Raw genomic sequence first — 20,985 nt, 5'->3', positions numbered from 1 at the left:
TCACTTAGGGCAGGTCTACTAATATTCATATATCTATGCCTACAGCTAAGTCCGTGATGGTATATGTCTATCTCCTAAGGATAACCCCTAGTAACGCCAGGTACACGTCAGCCAGTTTAATATATAATAAAATTAACGTTTACGTGAATATATAATATTTCCAGTCATAAAATTTACACTGGATTTTCTTATGTATACAACATAGAGGGTTTTCCAATAAGAGGTGTTATTTTGACATTCAATCGTAAAAGATCAATGGTTTCGTTGCTTGTGTGGCACGTAGCGCCGTCTTGTTGGAAGTAAACGTTGTCCAGATCAATACCATCCAATTCCGGCCATAAAAAATCATTAATCATCTCTCGATAGCGCAATCCATTCACCGTAACTGTTGCTCCAGCCTCATTTTCGTAAATGTAAGGTCCAATGAGGATAGAGAGGCTTTTCAACAATAACTCTTGGGTTTTCCGAGCCCCAGATGCGACAATTTTGCTTGTTGACGAAGCCACCGAGGTGGAAATGGGCCTCATTACTCAAGGTGATTTGCATTTGATTCACTCAAGTGAATTTTAATAATTTCAATGCGTTGTTGAAGCGTGTATCGTTCAATTTTTATTAATGGCGTAGTTTCTACTTGTCAAATGTCAAAAAATGACAGCTTCTAAAGTAACATCTACCGAAATAGCAGGCTATTCAAAATAACACCTCTTATTGGAAAACCCTGTACCCACATACATACATACATCTACTATATTATACATGTCATTACCTTCCCCTCGTTATTTTCAGGCCGGGGGTATGTATATAATTATTGTTGTTAAAATAAAATGATAAACATAATGCATGTACATTTGGTGACCGGAAAACTCAACAAAATGACAATTCAACACACCTATAAAAGTGTTATAAAGTTCTGAAAAGTGATGAAACAAAAACTAGGTTAAATAGTTACATAATATGTAACCTCTCACTTCGAGGCGATGCCATACGTCATGTAATATTCTGAATCGAGCCGCCATCAATAACACTCCTTACGTAGATGGCGATAAGGCTTAAATTCCCGCTTAACACCATCGAGCTGTTTTGATTTAGGCAAGAAAAAAACATGGCCAAAAAGTGCCTTTTATTTTATTTTGTGGATGTTCAGGCATAAATTGTTTCCGATCATTTTATAAATAACTTAATTTGCCACATTATACAATAAAACCATAACCGAAAATGGGTTCGTAAGTAGGAAATTTTGAACTTTAAAGCAGTTTTCATAGGCCTTATAAATTATTTTTTTCTGGGCTTATAAAAAGACTCATGTAAAAAATACTCGATTATTTCAAAGGCCAAGATGTATTATACTCGCGGTATTTATTTAAAGCATCTGAAACATTTCTAGGCAACCAAATTTTCAAACCAAAAACACATGATTTTGCATTACTACGTATGGCATCGCCTTAACGGAATTTATATCACCTTTTAAAGGTGTGTTGATTTGTCATTTTGAGGAGTTATCATGGAACCCATTTTTTTGTATTCCAACACAATATAATGTATTGTTTCATTATATGTGTGGGTAGTTAGTATGTGCCCGGATAGATAGGAATAATTTTAATTATACCAGTTATTTACTTCAGTATTATAGAATCAATAATAATAATTTGATAAAACTAAATACCATATTATGGATATCACTTGAGTTGAGGCGCATTTGCCAGTTGACGTCATACTATGGAATCGCGTTAATTCTGTATAGTTCGCTTTTATACCCATATTAATTACTACCAAGAGATAAAATAACCAAAAAATCAGACTACAACAACGGAGATCTAAATTAATTTAGTACCTATCGATTTCAATTAGTAGATACCTAGTAATTGAAATTCGATGTTTCCAAACATTCAGAAACTCGGCGCAACTTTATTGGTTAACTAACTAATTGTCGAAATAATAAAATCATTGTGATCTACTTGGTCGAGGGGTAAGGATCCCGACTAGAAAGCCGCATGTTCAAATCACGGGGTGCGCAAGTAAATTTTATTTGATTAATTTGTGTTATTTCCTCCATTAAGAAAATAAATTTTACTTGAAATGGATTTGGCCGTGTTTGATGACCAGATCTGAATAGACAGGTACTTTCCCACCTTCCTCTTCCTCATCTCCTTATCTTCCCCTTCACAACATATCCCAATTAGGGATGCCATAGTCTCACTGGCTGCAGACGGTTTGGAGCAGTTGGGACTCGAATGAGTTAAATTATTTATACATTATACTACCTATCGATTAGAATAATCTAGACGTTTTTTTCGAAATCGTCAATTACTTCAACAATCGGATTTCGACTATAAAAGTCATTAGAAACGATGAAAACATTTTTTTTAACCTAACCTAACCTACATAACCCAAGTAATAAAGTTTTTGTTTCATCACTTTCCATGACTTTATATAACTTTTTAAAGATGTGATGATTTATCCGGTTACCATCACATATATAGACCTCGCCCAAATACCGTATTAGAGTATAATAGCGCACGTGCAGGACTAGCATAATACTGTAAATATCATTGAATTGTAGTGTTAATTAAAAAAATAAATGTTAATAACTTTTATTTTTGATAATGTCGACAGGCCGACCTCTGGTTTTATAATAACGCCCATTCTCATTATGGTGTGTAACACTTCAATATGGACACCACCTTCCGTCAACACATAACTATCACTCAAAGTCAATGTAAAACGGGCTGCCGTACATTCTGCATCAGTATTTTCTGCTTCGGTTTTTAAGTTATAATTATTGGATTATCGTGTCTGTAAAAACATAGATTTATTACCAAAATAGCTACAATTACCAACCAATAACTCTTCACCTAAATACTATTTTGTGTATGGCAGTGGCATAGCAATACATTGACTATTGGTTGAGGGGACTCACGACTAGCAAGATCTGAATAGTCGGGTACTTCCAAATATTTCTCTTCCCCATCTCCTTCTCCTCTCCACTACCTTCAGCCTCACGAAATACCCCAATTAGGGATGCCATAGTCTCACTGGCTCCAGACGGTTGGGAGCAGTTGGTATTCTTTAAATTGAAAGTAGTTGGAATATTTCAAAATTAATAGACTTTTTTTATAAATATGTAAAAAAACTCGATTATAAATGAAAATCAATTCGGTTTCACAGAGGGAAAAAGTACCCAAGATGCCATTGCAAAATTTTCATCTAGTATTCAGAGTACCCTGGACAAATCAAATAAATGTATAGGAATTTTTATTGACTTAAAGAAAGCATTTGACAGCATTTCCCATGAAAGACTTGTATTAAAATTAAAAGAAAATGGCATTGACCACTTAGCCCTTAAATGGATAGAAAGCTACTTAACAGAGAGACCTCAAATTGTAAAATTATACCAAACTTTTAGTACACCACTAACAAGTACATTTGGCATTCCTCAAGGCACTGTCCTCGGACCATTACTATTTCTAATGTATGTAAATGACATTTTCCAACAGAAAATCAAAGGTGAATTAATCTCTTATGCTGATGATACTGTATTATTAATAAAAGGTCAAACATGGGAACTAGTTAAAAAACTTGCAAATGAATGTATTAATACCTTAAAATCATGGTTTGATAATAACCTACTCACACTTAATGCCAAAAAAACAAAATATGTATTATTCTCACTACAAAAAATACCTAAACACAAAGTAAATATCATAATCCATGATGAAAATTGTGACAATGTCAACTGTAAACTACTTATTCCTATTTGTACTGTAATCAACTCTTCTTCTGAAATTAAATATCTTGGTGTGATCATCGATGAAAATTTGAAATGGAAAAGCCATATTACGGAGTTAGTAAAGAGAATAAGGAAATGTGTATATATATTTGTTAGGTTAAGAAATATTTTAAATGTGAAAATACTAAAAAATGTATATTATGCTCTTGTCCACTCCCTGCTTATTTACGGAATCATAGGTTGGGGAGGATCTTATAAAAACAACCTAAACTCAGTAAAAGTCTCGCAAAAAATTATTATAAAAGTAATACTTAAAAAAAACTCTACTTTCCCAACAAAATTGCTTTTTAAATTGTTTCCAGTACCAAATATTGATGATATATTTAAGCAAACTTCCATTATAAAAATGTGTAGAGAAAAAAATAACACAGAATATCAAGAATTTTATAAACTCATGAGAAATGGAAATCAATTTATTACGCCAATCTTTAAAACAACTCAAATGCAAAACCATTATATTTACCAAGCCATAAAAAACTACAATAATCTCCCTTCCGAATTGCGCTGTATTACGAACCAACAAGAACAAATAAATAAAATCAAACTTTTTTTCCAAAAAAACTTATATTAAACAAAAATAAAAATATATATATATATATTATTATTATAATATATATTATTATATTTTTATTATTATATCTCATTATGAATTATGAATCTAAGTAAGAATCGTGGCTCCCTTATCAGGCACAAGAGCTCCTCTTTTCTGATAAGGTATACATGACCATATATGAACATTAATACATACATATTTTGCAAAATATGTATGTATTAATGTAACCCATATGATGTATATTAAAATAATAAAAAAAAAAAAAAAAAAAAAAACATTATATATATTTGTTAGGTTAAGAAATATTTTGAATGTGAAAATACTAAAAAATGTGTATTATGCTCTTGTCCACTCCCTGCTTATCTACGGAATCATAGGTTGGGGAGGATCTTATAAAAACAACCTAAACTCAGTAAAAGTCTCGCAAAAAATTATTATAAAGGTAATACTTAAAACAAACTGTACTTTTCCAACAAAATTGCTTTTTAAATTGTTTCCAGTACCAAATATTGATAATATATTTAAGCAAACTTCAATTATAAAAATGTGTAAAGAAAAAAATAACACAGAATATCAAGAATTTTACAAACTGATGAGAAATGGAAATCAATTTATTACGCCAATCTTTAAAACAACTCAAATGCAGTACCATTATATTTACCAAGCCATAAAAAAGTACAATAAACTCCCTTCCGAATTGCGCTGTATTTCGAACCAACAAGAACAAATAAATAAAATCAAACTTTTTTTCCAAAAAAATTTAAAGTAAAAAAATATATATTTATTGTAAAAAAAACTATAGTAAAAAATATATAGTAAAAAAAAAAATATATATCATTATATATAGTTTACATTTAAGAATCTAAGTAAGAATCGTGGCTCCCTTATCAGGCACAAGAGCTCCTCTTTTCTGATAAGGTATACACACAGACATAGGAATTAATAGACGAGAAGATAATGGCGAGGGGTAAAATCAACTGTTGAAGAACGAAGGGGGTGAAGCTGACTGTGATTCGTCAATAAATCAATCTGACAGTAAATAGGCATCTCGCATTATAATATCACCATTTACTTCTTAAAAGTAAAATCTGCTTTTGAATGAATAGACATTTTTACAAGGGAGCGCAAATTACTCGCCACGTTATGAACAAATTTGCGAAGTCCGAATTCGGCAAAAAAATTCGGTTCTATTTTCAGAGTCGAATATTTCGTTTAAGTATTTAGTTAAGACACTTTTATAAATGTTCATAATTTACTTCCCAGCAACCAACCAGCTTTGTGTTTCGCGTCCAGACGTTTCTCGATGTGATAGTATATTATGTTTCTACAACTGATCCATATTATACGATGTGAATATGCTTAAAATAAAGTAAAATAATGCTTATATATGGAATGTAATACGACAATTGGGTTCATTCTCTTTTTCACATCTATTTTTACAAGTTTTCATAGCACTAGTCAACATTTTGCCGTGTTATTTCGTAAAATGAACCGATGATGCCTCGACCATAGTTCGCACAAGAATGATGACGTCACGTTTTCAAATTTCACTTGAGGCAATACGTGAGCCCAGCCGGCTCCAATGGAACCGGTATGGGGAGTGGGGATGAGTATAGGGGCAGGTCTACTAATATTCATATGTCTATGGGTATACATGACCAATTATGAATCTAAATATTATATTTTGCAAAATATGTATGTATTAATGTAACCCATATGATCTATATTAAAATAATAATAAAAAATCTTTTCTAAGTCAGTAAGAAAGTAGATTGATCTTTTTTAAGTCAGTAAAAAAGTAGATTGATTTTTTCGAAGACAGTAAAAAAGTAGATTGATCTTTTCGAAGTCACTTAAAAAGTAGATTGATCTTTTTAAAGTCAGTAAAAAAGTAGATTGATTTTTTTGAAGTCAGTAAAAGAGTATAATATTGATCTTTTCGAAGGCTTTGTTTTTTTAAAAATCTACAGTTTTATTTCGAAATTCATGAAATTTTGCACACTTTATCTTTAAAACAGGAGGAAGGTGATTCTCTTTGTGATGTTATTTCTAATAACCACCCCTTAAAATACTGTTTGATAAATTTCGCACACTTATGGAGGCGGCTTCAGCTAATAAATATTGCATAAAATATAAAACTTTTCATCTTGGAGTTATTTAAAAACAATATTGCCTATTTCAATCCAATGTTTCAATGTGTAGATTGTAACGATATAGACATCTTTATAAACAGCTTCCTATATTTCAAAAAAACATATGCTAATTTTATTAGCCTAAGCTTAATATGATGTCACGGTAAATAGAAATATTTGAACTAAAATGATTTATTTTCTTTATTCTGCTTTAACATGATTTATTTTCACTTTTCTTTCCTCTCTCCTTTTCTTTGTTTACAAATATATATATTGATGATGATTGAAATCCAATGGATGATTGATGGTTTCTTCCCGTTATTAATTACTTCACTAATTTCAGATGGGTCGCCCCGCGACCACCGGCGGCACTCGTCCCTCAGCGAGGGCCCCGGCGCCCTGGCGGCCGACTCCAACGTGCTGCGCAAGGTGGCCTCCCTGACGCTGGACCGGGCCACCCTGGAGGCGCGCGTCTTCAAGCCCAAGTTCGTGCCCGAGAAACTCGACTTCCAGATCTACGAGAAGTTTGAGGGTGAGTCAACAGCTTACCCTATCCGTTGTATCTTCTCCACCACCTTGATCCATCCAAACTTGCTTTTTGTAGCTTCTCCACCAATTTGTGCAATCGTACTTTACCTTTAGCACCGCATTCACCAGCTTGAGGAATCCTGTCGCTATGTTACCTTTCGTACCTTTTCCACCACCTTGATCCACCCTAGCTTACCTTTCGTACCTACTCCACCACTTTTGAGTTATCTGTCATACTTTCTCCACCACCTTGACCAACTCTAACATACTTTTTGTAGCTTCTCCACCAATTTGTGCAACCGTAATTTACCTTTCGCACCGCCTTCACCAGCTTGAGGAATCCTGTCCCTATGTTACCTTTCGTACCTTCTCCACCACTTAGAGCCATCCTATCTTACCTTTTGTACATTCTCCACAATCATGAGCCATCCTATGTTACCTTTTATGCTACGTCCAAATGCTTGCGACAAGCAGCTTGTCGCAAGCTCAGGCAAGCTCTGGCAAGCGAATGGCTGGCATCCCCACACTTGCAAGCGCGCCAGTATATTCGCAGAGCCCAAAGATGGCGGACGTCGAAGCAGCTGCATCAGCTGTCATTTTTGCGCTAACGTATTTTTATTATAAAGCGAAACAAAATGAAAAAAAACGGAAAATTCGAAAGAGAAGAAGATGGTGGATGATTAAAATTCACAGAAATCGTACCAGGTAATTCATTTATATTCTAATATTTTGTTTATTTGTGTGTTTTGTGTTCGTAGATGCTATTTTTTTTTTGTTTTGTTTCAGAGAACTAATTGAAGAACGGTTTAATGAACTTCTTTGTGAGCCGTCTGGGGAGTTTGATAACTTCTGTCGCATGACCTCGGCTGATTTTGAATTCTTGCTGAACAAAATTTCACCTGCGATTTCAAAGCAAGATACCAATTTCAGGGAAGCTATACCAGCGAAATATCGTCTTGCGATAACTTTAAGATTTCTGGCATCTGGCGACAGTTATAAAAGCCTTCATTATTTATTTAAAGTATCGAGCCAAAGCATATCTACAATCGTACGAGAAGTTTGCAAGGCTATTATTGCAGTTCTAAAGGACGAAATAAAGGTAAAGGAAAACAATAATAATATTTTGTATGATATTTTTTATTTCTTTTTTGTTAGTACAAATTACAATTACAAATTACAATCACAAATTACAATTACAAATTACAATCACAAATTACAATTACAAATTACAATTACAAAAAAGTTTACTGATTAGTGTCATTAGACACTAATGAACAATTAAAATTTTAATGACACTAACAATTTACTGATTCGTGTCATTAGAAGATTCGAAATCTTCATACGCTTTCAATAAATCTGCGTTTGCAATGTACTCTCGAGGGGGCTGAAGTATTTCTGCCGATATTATTTCTATTGGACGGGTAGAATTGCAGTCGTTTTGGGGTTGACGATTGGATGAATGCGGATTGAAAGTATCGGGTTGTATCGGGTACTGGTTAAATGGAACAAATTTTTTGGTTCTTCGAGGTTTTGGGTTCAATAAGCTCATAGAGGGCTCGTAAGAAGTTTGGGAGGATGAAGGGCGTTTTGGAATTGGTGTGCTCAAGGGTTCGTAATGGGAAGATTGAGATGATGAAGGTTGGCTGGGAAAATGGACGCTGGATGCCGATAGAGGTCTATAAAAATTTGAATATTGAGGAGATATTGAGGTTTCTCTTATGAATTCACTTTGCTGAAGTCTTTCCACAAACAATCCATCAATTTTTAACATAAAAAGTTTCCTTTCATTGTTAGAAAGCTCCCGCAGCTTCAAAGCTAATAACTTTCCGTAGAGGTCACATTCATCGTCTTTGGGAGGCGGTGGCTTATTTAAAATGTTTGTCAATTGTCCTAAAGCTGTGGTCATTTGTCGCTCAGCAAAGTCAGGAGCACGGCGCGGGCGAGGGGGTTTCGGCGTAGAAACAGGTGTGGCCGAAGAAGTCGATGGCAGCGGGTGATTGTTGTCTTCTCCTAATAAGTCCCCATCCATCTCTTCGGATTCGATTTCTATCTCGTCGATTTCCGGTCGTGATTGCTGAACAAAATATAAACCGACAGTATTAAATTGTTATTTGTTATAGATTAATTGTTTTATTAATTACTGATATACCTAATATGTTATAATTTCAGATGCCCTCAACAGCGGAAGGTTGGCTGGCAATAGAAGAAGGATACAGGAGCAAGTTTCCACATTGCGTGGGTTCGTTGGACGGCAAACATATAGTTATTGAAAGTCCATTTTATAGTGGTACTGAGTATTTCAACTACAAGAAAACGTTTAGCATTGTGCTTATGGCATTAGTCGATAGCAAATACAAATTTACATTTGCGGACATAGGAAGTCAAGGGAGAATTAGTGACGGTGGTGTTTTTAAGAATTCATTATTGTGGCAAAGAATTTGTAGAAACGAAACTAATTTCCCCACATCTTGCCCACTTCCTGGATCAAATAATGACGTGCCTTACGTCTTTTTAGCCGACGGTGCTTTTGCCCTAAGCACTCATATAATGAAGCCATACCCTGGAAATCATGAAATAGGTTCACCAAAAAGGAAATTTAACCAATGCTTATCTAGGTCTCGGGTTGTCGTGGAAAATACATTTGGGGTTTTAACTTCAGTTTTCAGAATTTTCCGACGACCTATTAATTTGCAACCAGATACTGTGTCGGAAATCACGATGACTTGTGTACTCCTACATAATTTTCTCAGAAAAAGTGAAAGTTCTTCAGCAAGATATACTCCCCCAGGTACGTTTGATGCACATGATGAAAATGGCAATCTTATGAGACTTGGTTCATGGCGAAGAAACCAGGATGAATATAATGCAATACAAAACATGCCAAACATACCCCGAAGGTCGCCGTTGAACGCCATTCAAATTAGGGAAGAATTTACTTCATATTTTTGTAGGAGCACTACCTGAAGAGCGATTCTATATCTTTAGTGGGATCGTAACGAGATAACGGACGCGATCTCCTTTCAGATTTGTGTGATTTTCTATAGCGGTTATTTGATTTTTCTATGGGCCGATGTCAGGTTTTAGCTGTGAGCTGTGGCGGCTCATGACTTTTTTGTGTGCTAGTTTTTTTGTATGAAAAATTTTATGAATTTTTAGTTTGGCCGTGTGTCACACGGATTTCCTGAAAAATCTTCATACAAAAAACCGATTTTCGAAAAGAATAAAAGAAAATTCGCCTACGACAACTTCAATAATGCCGTTTTTTAATATTAGCACTCTAGCACACCCAAAAGTCACGAGCCGCCACTGTATGTGAGCTGTCACATATTTTAGCTTAGATCGTTCTAAACACTAATTCCTATTAATAACAGCCATAGAAAATCACACAAATCTGACAGGAGATCACATCCGTTATCTCACAAAAGATATAGAATCGCTCTTCAGGACGTGATTTATAAAATTACATTTTACCAATATAATTTTATACAATGTCATGTCATGTCAATAAAATTAAACCTAAAAATAAACCATTAAAGTAATATGAAGTTTTTTTACTCACCGTTTCGGTATTTATTGTATTTCTACAGGTATATATAGGCAATAAAAAAAGTTCCATCGTCTTGTACGCGAACCAAATGGGATCATATATGTCTTCAACGCCTGAAAGGAAAAAAAAAATATATTTCTCTTACAAATTTACTCAAATAAATTGAAACAAAAATAAGGTAAAGAGGCATAAAAATAATTATCCATACCAGCGCCAGATCGTATGGAATCTTGCTTCTTTTTTAGATGTTTCCTAAAAGTTGTCATCAAAATCTCTTTCTTTGATTTTATTTCCTTTACGGGCTTATTCACAGTTCGGCTCAAACGAGTCCACGCATCAGACACTTTTTTTTTATCTTTATGATCCACATCGTTTGGGTTCCAAATGCACGACTCCCCTTGGAAACATTCCAAGAAAAATAATGTCGTGTCATTTGTCCAGGTATTCATGTTTGGAATTTTTATTTGTATAAAAAGTTCGGAACGAAAAGCACGTCAAGTTCGGAACGAAAAGCACGTCTACCTTCCGCCAGTCCGTAAGTTGTACTAACGTGTAACGTGTGGATGCCACGCCAGCGTTTGCCGCAAGCGCTTGCCGCTTGGGCCAAAATATCCGACCTCGATCGGATCGGCGGCAAGCTCTCGCAAGCTCTTGCAAGCCTACGCAAGCCAAGCCACACGCGCGGCACCAGACGCTGGGGCTTGTGGACGCTTGCAGAGGCTTGCCACGTATTTGGACGCGGCTTTAGATATTTTCCACCGCCTTAAGTCACCCAATTAACTTTTGTACGTTCTCCGCTACTTTGGGTCATCCTATCATTCATTTCATTCTTTCGCCACCACCTTGAGCCACCCTACTTAACCTTTGTACCTTCACCACCATCTGGATCCACCCTAGCTTAACTTTCGTATCTTTCCCACTACTTTGGGATTATTCCTCCACGAACCTCACGTACCTTTTGCAAATTATTCATCACTAAGATGCATCCTGTGCTACTTTTTGTATATTTTCCACCACCTTGAGTCATCCTATCTATCGACTTTATTATAGATGTGCTGGTGTATCGCATATATGCATTAATTTTTTATTTTCTATACGGACCGCGTAATGTGACAATTTCTGTAAAGAAAAGACAAATTGTGCTGCATGTGATAAATATTGAAAGGGTTTAAGAATTGGACCAACGCATATTACATTTGGTAATTTTTATTGCAAATAACTTCCTGTATCATCACGCTTCGTTTGATCCATAGCTTATGGGACATCTATATAATATATATATATATTGCTGTTTTGAGGCCACTGACTAAACCCTCCGGGATTTGGTGATAAAGCAAGCCGCATTTAGATAGCGCGTTAAAAAAGAAACCGGCGTCCTTTTTTCTCCCATATACACAACTCTATAACTCTTGATAGTGATGACTTTGCGAGCTGAAAATAGTTTTACTGACCTAGAAATTGCAGACAGAAAAGCTGTGCAATTTTCATGACGCCAAAACTCACCGTTCGAATGTTTTTACTGCTTTGGAAACATATTTCTTCTTTCTAATTAAGATTTGTTTTGGTTGGACATTAGCCTCCTGATATAGTAGACCTCATTAAATCGTGATTTATCTTTTGGTGATTTATGCATAGTATAAAAAACGTGGTTGATTATTATTTATGTTGTTATGAACTGATACATTTCGTGTGGAGCCATGGAAAGGCCAAGGCAAACATAATGTGTGGGCCAGCGTGTTAATATTTCAAGAAACACATATTTTATATAGGTTAATAGGTTGGTACTAAATATTGTTTTACAGATGTTTTATTTGTTTAAAGGCAGTGGTGGCTAGTGATTTTGGTCGTATTAGAGACCTAATATTGAAAAAAACCTACATTTGTACCTATTTGAATTTTTTTTCTATTTAAATAATATTTCGAAAAATTTGGATTTTATCACGGATTCTTGTGTGGTACTTCTGAAAGTCGCGCCTGAAAATCTTCTTACCAACAATTCTTTGACTTTTTTTGCATGAACATTTTATTGAAGGATTCTGGTATGATCCTCCTGAAAGTCACCTCTGAAAATCTTCACACGAAGAATTTTATAAATACCTTCTTGTAATTATTATGTTTTTTATGAACATTTACAGGAATCTGATGTGGCCTCCTAGTTCTTTAGTCATGCCTAAAAATCCAGAAATTTGTTTTAGATTTTTTTTACTCAGATTTTCAAGATTCTTGCGAGTCCTTCCTGAAAGTAACGCATGAAAATCTTTATTAAAAAAATTACATGTCGACCACTTGACACCATAACGTTACTTTGTGAAGTAAAGCTAAGGTATTCTATTATGGGGACAGGGGACAATATGGGCATTTTGCTATATGAAGATTTAGCATCATTCTGGTGGCCCTCCTGAAAGTCACATCTGAATATTGTCATACAAAAGTTCTATAATATGTTTTTTTACGGGCAGGTACGATAGTGAAGATTTTTTTTCAATATTAATTTTATGAGAAAAGTTACAAACCGCCACTGTCTGTAGGAAACTTATGAATCATAATAAGAGAATAATTATTAAAAAGTTTTACACTCCACCCACATCGGTCTCTGAAGCTACTTGCATAATAATCTGCGCGAAGGAGTTATGACATGACAGTGTCCCAACAGACCTAGGAGTTGCTTGACTTAATCAGTAACTTTCCTGCGTTAATAAGTGACTTTCATGTGTTCATAAAATAACATCCTTATGTTCATAAATGACTTTCCTGCGTTAATAAGTGACTTTCCCGTTTTAATAAGTGACTTTCTTGTGTTCATTAAATAACGTCCCTATGTTCATAAATGACTTTCCAGTGTTAATAAGTGACTTTCCCGTTTTAATAAGCGACTTTCCTGTGTTCACAAAATAACGTTCCTATGTTCATAAATGACTTTCCTGCTTTAATAAGTGACTTTCCCGTTTTAATAAGTGACTTTCCTATCGTTACGTTTAACTATGACAGGAAGTGATACGTTTTTTGCTCGGGATTCCCCCGAAAAGACTCCCCTGAAACCGCATTTTTTAATGTTGTGTGTGATGTAGATTATTAACTACATATTATAAATGCATGTCGGTGTCAAACAAACGAAGAGAGATTTAATCGAAGCTCTCAGTTACAAGATCATAAATGATAACTCGTTAATTTATCTCGAGAAAATAGGCCCGTTTTTCTTTCAGTTCTTTCCGTTTTCAGGCTAACGTTTTAGTAGAGTAATATGTTATTCGTTTTTATTTGATGCTGAAATTATTATTTCTGAAATGGTGCTAGAAAAGGAGCAAGTCGTGAAAAACAAGGTGATTTTAAACGCTCGCTTTCACACGGGACCTTTCCTTGCGTGTAATTCTCGAAGTTTATCTAAGACGGTGGCCTTAGATAAAAGTGTGACACAGCTGGCAGTAAAGATAATCGCGTGCTGTGCGGCGGGTTTTATCAAGTTTCAGTTTATTTACACCTTACCGCCGTGCGCGGGTGCCGTTCTACCTTGCGTCTAGTACCGAGTGTCGAGTGTCGAGTGTTCGCCGGGTTTTGCTTCCACAATATGTGACAAGTCCTTGTTATTGTCGTGATGATTTTCTGGTCCGACGTATCCTACCTGTACGGGCCCTCGCTCGGGTTCGATGCTCTGAACCTAAACATGAGAAGGCAGGCACAGTGCACGATGAACTACAAGGATCTCTTCTCAATAGTTCATCTCGGACACGAGATCGTGATGAGACAGAACGCGCAGAATGCACAGCATGAACAGCTGACCGTCAAACGACCCAAGAAGCGAAAGTACATCCTCCCTTTTACACCGGTGAATGTCACACAAACCCGACGCCTTCCTACCATAATGAGACTAAGATTGAACATCGCTAGTGATCTTATTGTGATGTTATACGAATTCATTAGCAAACAGTGCAAAATCAAAGTTAAATTCAACATGAGAACAAAAGTGACATATTCGCATGTTTGTGAACATCGGACGAAAGAAGTGCATCTAATGCATTGTGTTTTATTGTTAGAAATACCTGCAGTGAAAATATTGAAGAAAATTTATTATTGTGAAGGTAGGTAACGCCTTGTTTTACGTATTGTTGTGTAATAATGATTGATTTATATAATCATTTTTATCGTAGGTTTGCTTGAGATTATTCTCTTTGGTTGTTTGAATATTGAGCGGCTATTGTTCGCTTAAGATATGCGCTATTATTAGTTAGCGAGTGGTCGGTTCCTTATTATTATTATGATCGCGTATTGTACTCGTTCGTATGTAGGCTATATTTATTTACTGGCTGCTTGTTTTGTGGTTTTAAGTGATAGAATACGGTAACGAGAGATATCTGTTGTGTATCCACTCGCTAACCTCGCTGTTACAAACAGCGCGAATGAAAGTCAAAACCAAAATTGAGGACTAGGCAAGGGCAATTTTTAAATATGGCAAAAAAGTACAAGCGTTTAAATTTTTGGCAATTATTCGGGTTCGCTGGCTAGGCTTAATACTCTATTAAAATAACCTAACCTATTCCCTGCAATAATGGTAATTTTCTGCATTTTTTTCAAGTGAATTAACAAAAAATTCTCTGATTTAAAAATGAAACTGAGACATTTAACACTTTTATAATCATAGCCGGATAAATAAAGCACAATATGTAGTATGCACAATATAAAGTTTAACATAGTCATAAACTCGGGATCATTGGCCACGCTTAATACGATTTTTTTTTAAATAACACTTATTTTAATGGTAAAATTTCGATCGCGCTGGCCTCGCTTATTATGAATATTTTTTAGATAAAACCTTTAGATTCACCTTAATTACTGTACGACAAAACTTTTAACCTTCGGGGAGGTGGAAAATATTGCAATAAAAATTTCAATTACGTAAAACTAAAATCAGCTTTCGTTTTGTGAAACGAGACCGTCCATTTTCAAACTTTTATTTGTTTATTGTCAAATGTCATTTTGTTTTGTTGGTATTTCTGTTACTATAGGACAAAACGAACGGCTAGAAGTAGCTAGAGACAATCGCGCGGGCGTTTTTTTTAATGTTAAAAAATTCCGTCAAATTAGTATTCACCTAATATGCATGCATTATGTGCGTTGTGATTGAAATTTATTAGCTGGATTTTATTTTTTTACGTTCAAATTTTATTTAAGTAAACTATATCTGCGATATTGAGCGGCTACGCTAAGTTTGTAATACAAAAAAAGTGCCCCTTTTATAGCGCCTGCTCGCGTCAAGGCAAGAAAAACATCCCAGTTTTCAATTAGTTTAGCGGCTACGCTAGGTTTGTGTAACATGGTTTGTGATTCAAAAGAAAGTGTCCCTTTTATACCGCCTGCTCGCGTCAAGGCAAGAAAAACATCCCAGTTTTCAATTAGTTTAGCGGCTACGCTAGGTTTGTGTAACATGGTTTGTGATTCAAAAAAAGTGTCCCTTTTATACCGCCTGCTCGCGTCAAGGCAAGAAAAACATCCCAGTTTTAAAATAGTTTAGCGGCTACGCTAGGTTTGTTGTAGTTTTATATATATATATATAGATATATATTTTATATAGATATATATATATATATATCTCAAAAACCATGTTACACAAACCTAGCGTAGCCGCTAAACTAATTGAAAACTGGGATGTTTTTCTTGCCTTGACGCGAGCAGGCGGTATAAAAGGGACACTTTCTTTTGAATCACAAACCATGTTACACAAACCTAGCGTAGCCGCTAAACTAATTGAAAACTGGGATGTTTTTCTTGCATTGACGCGAGCAGGCGGTATAAAGGGGCATTTTCTTTTTCATCATAAACCATGTTACAAAAACTTGGCGTAGCCGCTCAACATCGCAGAAATAGTTTACTTAAATAAAATTTGAACGTAAAAAAATAAAATCCAGCTAATAAAATTCAATCACAACGCACACAATGCATGCATATTAGGTAAATACTAATTTGACGGAATTTTTTAATATTAAAAAAAAACGCCCGCGCGATTATGTTTCTAGCCACTTCTAGCCGTTCGTTTAGCCCCATAGTAACAGAAATACCAACAAAACAAAATGACGTTTGACAGTAAAGTTTGAAAATGGACGGTCTCGTTTCACAAAACGAAAGCTAATTTTAATTTTACGTAATTGAAATTTTTATTGCAATATTTTCCACCTCCCCGAAGGTTAAAAGTTGTGTCGTACAGTAATTAAGGTGAATCTAAAGGTTTTATCTAAAAAATATTCATAATAAGCGAGGCCAGCGCGATCGAAATTTTACCATTTTAATTACTATAAAAGGCATAACGCGGGGGAAATTTTTAATTTTAACGTTCTAATTTTTAATTAAGTAAAATGAAAATTCACTTTAAAAGGTTAAAAAAATACAATATCATGTAGAAATAAGATCATTGTAGAAATGTATTATATATTTGTACACCGCCCTTGAGTAGATTTTGCTCAAAAACGGCGCTATATAAATCATCCAAATATTATTATTAACTAAAAATATTCAAAACTCGTTTCCGGAAAATTTGTTTATTTTGAATTGTGTCATTATTGCAGCAAACGAGCGATATCATTTTTAGAGTCGTTACTGCGACTGTTATGAGTAGGTGCATAAAAATTACGGCACTGGTTTTTTTTACATAAAAAATAGGAGGATTTCCGATAACACTGACCTTACAGAAAATCTTTTGGGAGGGAATATGTAAAAATTTAAAAACGAAAAATATCAATAAGTTATTGCGAAATAATCGAATTACTTTGAGGAATAGACTTAAATCGTGTGTATTTTAACACAACCTAACTATCGGTAATAACCTGGGCTGTTTTATATGTAGTACCTACTTAATAAAATCCAATTGATGTTAGCGCCGGCTATCAAAATACACTTCAAAGAAATGTCGGTATTATCCATTTAACTGGTCTTATCTCACTTCTTACTGTGATGGTAGTAGGCGATTTTCAAAGTTATTCGTAACCCGAGAATGTTTGTCTTTATTTTTAAGAAAAAAAAATCATTAACATAAGGTTGTTTCATAGAATTTGAACAATTCATCAAATTTCAAAGTTAATTTTCAAGTTCTGTAAGTTCTTATTTATTTACTAACGGACCAGGTCCAATTAACATATTACATATTACACGGAGTTAATACAAGGAGGAAAGTTGCAATAAAATATGCTAAGACAAAAACAGAGCAAAAAAACAATAGAGATAATGTCAAGGTTTTGATGGAGTTCACTAGAATCACTACTTCAGCCATATCAATACATAATATTACTTACGTAATGACTGATAAAAAATCATTTAGGCTTACACCAAAAATTCAAGGTCCTGACTTGTTGACAAGTCTGGAAATTGGTGAATGGTATCCATAATTTGTGGAGTGTTGATTGAGGAAAAGCAAATCATTATTTCTGAGTCTACGGGAAGGGACATTGAAAGGGATAGGTTGCAACATAGTAGGTGAGTCAATCATACTGTTTATAATTTTGAAAATGCAGATGAGATCTAAGTCCTTCCTAAGTTTTTCCTTTCAATTGTACTTGTTCATCGTACGAGTAATCGCCTCTTTCTAGCCCTAACCTCCAAGCAATTCCCCTTAAGAAGCGATGCTGTACGGATTTGATATGATTAATGTGAACATCATAGAATGGAGACGAAATAACGCAGGCATATTCTAGATTAGGGCGAACCAACGAACAGTAAAGAATTTTTAGGGTGATAATATTATTGATGTCTGAGGTGATTCTATTGATGAAGCCAAGTAGCTTAAGAGATTTATAAACCAAGTTGTTAATTTGATTACGAAAAGGCAGTTTGTAATCTAAAGTGACACCAAGGTCTTTAATAGACTGAACAGTAGATAAGAAAAGATCATTATTTATTTTATAATTAAAAATAATTGGATTCTTCGCGATTTTGCATTTGTCAACATTTAATTCCAAGCTGTTGCTTTTACATCAATCATTGAATGAATTAATATCTAATTGAAAAAGAAAACAATCTTGTTGGGATTTAATTATTTTGAGAATCTTATTATCGTCTGCAAAAAGCCAAAGACGCGTGTGAGTAAAAACACCAAAAGTATCATTAGTAAATAAGTTAAACAGAAGCGGAGCGAGATGAGCTCCTTGGGGCACGTCGGACGTAACAGCAATATTAATAGATTCAAAATTATGTATTTTAACTCAGAAGGATAATAATGGATTTCTTATACCGATGGCATCTAGTATGGCCATAAGGATTGATTTGTTAACTTTAACAAAGGCTTTAGTAAAGTAAAGAACATCTTCCTGAGAGTTGTCTTTAAGAGGACAGTGGTATCAGTAAAGGAAAGTAAATTAGTTGTGGTAGATTTAGCAGATCTAAATCCATGCTGTTCCTCAATCAGAACTTTTTTGATAACATGAGTGTTTTCTTCATAACGATAGACTCAAGCAACTGGCCCATAATGATATAGTAACAGAACACGAATAGAACTTTCACAGAACTTGAAATTTGATGAAATGTGCAAATTCCACAAAAAAAACCAACTCGGTTTTAAAAATAAAGCCAGTCGTCTCAAGAGTCGTCAAGAGCTAAAACCTTGTAAACCCAAGTTGTGACTGAAATGGTATGCACGAAATTTTTATTTCCCTAAATTTCCCTAAGTATCAAAATGGATTTGTATGGGGTATTCTCCATTTGTTTTATTTCCAAGTGTGCAAAATTTCATCAACCTCGGAACAAAACTGTAAATTTGTATAAAAATTTAAAACAACGCGCCAGCTACATACATTCTTCGTTAAATAAATTGATCATACATATGTTTGTTTCTGCGGTGTCCCATTCTCTTCACGTTGCCAAATTGTGTACACAGGAGAATTAGTTTTTGTTATAATTCCGGTAGATAATAGATTCAACGGGATATAATTGCTGTTAATTCTAAAATTATACCTATATTTGCGTAATTAAAAGGTTATCATAAAATATTAACCCCGAGTGATGACAATAGCTGACGTGTACCCGGCGTTTCTCGACTTTCCGAAGACATTCTCTAAATCAGAGGTTCCCAAAGTGGTCTATATGGACCCCCAGGGGTCGATATAGGCATGCTGGGGGTCCACTAGATTCAAATGGGGGTACATACGAGCGGACCCCCATTTACCTCAAGTCAACATTTAGGAGTTCCGTAAATGACACAATAGACTTAACACAAATATAATAGACTGAGAAATTACTTATTTGATATTTGCATTTTTATATTTCGTAAAGTTGTTAATTGAGGTATATAAATAGAGTCTACGCTCCTTTTATCGTCAGAATTAATATATTCAAACAAAACATTGCACATTGGAAGCCGCGAATTTTCCGCGAAGTTCCACAACTTGTTTTTGAAAAACGTCCAGGGTAATGATGATGTTCAACATTTAAATGCTCTTCACACAGACTTCAAAACTAAGTTTGAGGAAATTTTGACTATGGAAATGCAACGTTGAAGAATCGGATATCATGTGATAAGAAGAACTGACCGGAATAAGCACTGACAGAGAACTTAAGGGGCAGTTCTGTAGGGCCAGCTACAGAAAGAAATTCCCGTTGCTTATCCTGCTTCATTTTCATTTGGTGTAATACCTCACAAGGGTGCCCCTGTCTGCACAATGTAAAGATAGAGCAACTATACCGCCACCCTGTTGTTGGACAGGTAAGGGAAGGGAATCTTTTTACTAAAAAAAAGAATGATTATCACATGGGACGTTAATAGTTTTAGAAAAATTCAATATTCGGCAGGCAGGGGGTCTACGGAAAAAAATATATTTGGTAAGTGGTCTACGGGGCAAAAAATTTTGGGAACCTCTGCTCTAAATGAAAAAACCCTTTCAAGTACAGGGTCTTCCAATAAGAGGTGTTATTTTGAATAGCCCGCTATTTCGGTAGATGTTACTTTTGAAGCTGTCATTTTTTGACATTTGACAAGTAGAAACTACGCCATTAATAAAAGTGGAACGATACACGCTTCAACAACGCATTGAAATTATACTAGATGGTGACAAGTGTCAGGCAACCAATTACCGTCCTATAGCAATTCTTTCCGCACCTGCCAAGTTATTCGAAATAATTATTCATAAATATGTATATGCCAAGGTTGAACCATTCTTGATCGAACAACAACACGGATTTCGACGTGGCCGATCAACCACTACAAACTTGATGGCATATACTGATTACGTGGCGAGAGCGCTCGATAATAATGAGCAAGTTGACACGTCATACCATGACTTTGCGAAAGCTTTCGATAAGGTTGATCACTTAGTGCTCTTAAGTAGGCTTGAAGAAATTGGTTTTTCAGAAAACTTAATTAAACTCTTTGCTAACTATTTAAAAGAAAGGGAACAATTCGTTTCCTATGGTGGTTTTAACTCTAACGCGTATCCTACAAACTCTGGTGTGCCGCAGGGTTCCA

The 20,985-nt window shown here is 35.0% G+C and overlaps 1 protein-coding gene and 1 long non-coding RNA gene across 3 annotated transcripts in view; one reads left to right on the top strand and one right to left on the bottom strand.

The window, feature by feature from the left end:
• Positions 1–20,985, top strand: part of LOC149421119 (uncharacterized) — a 61,475-nt gene that overhangs the window by 4,714 nt on the left and 35,776 nt on the right. Inside the window, exon 2 of one of the 2 annotated variants that reach the window (XM_089635824.1) lies at positions 6,816–7,004. In XM_089635824.1, the coding sequence (XP_089491950.1) occupies positions 6,816–7,004 (189 nt within the window). Of the gene's footprint in view, positions 1–6,815; positions 7,005–13,853; positions 14,624–20,985 lie in introns of those variants that run through there. The other variant, XM_089635825.1, reaches the window with a different exon arrangement.
• Positions 8,660–10,910, bottom strand: LOC149421120 (uncharacterized). The gene is made up of 3 exons (XR_016302637.1): positions 10,756–10,910; positions 10,560–10,660; positions 8,660–9,074 (listed from the first exon to the last, which is right to left on the bottom strand). It is a non-coding gene; the product is annotated as an uncharacterized LOC149421120 (long non-coding RNA).

The sequence above is a fragment of the Hesperophylax consimilis genome, chromosome 9, assembly GCF_061612785.1.
Source record: "Hesperophylax consimilis isolate HC1 chromosome 9, BYU_Hcon_1.0, whole genome shotgun sequence".
Classification (NCBI taxonomy): Eukaryota; Metazoa; Arthropoda; class Insecta; order Trichoptera; family Limnephilidae; genus Hesperophylax; species Hesperophylax consimilis.
Note: the sequence above shows the minus strand (reverse complement) of the source record. Positions and strands in the feature narration are given on the sequence as shown.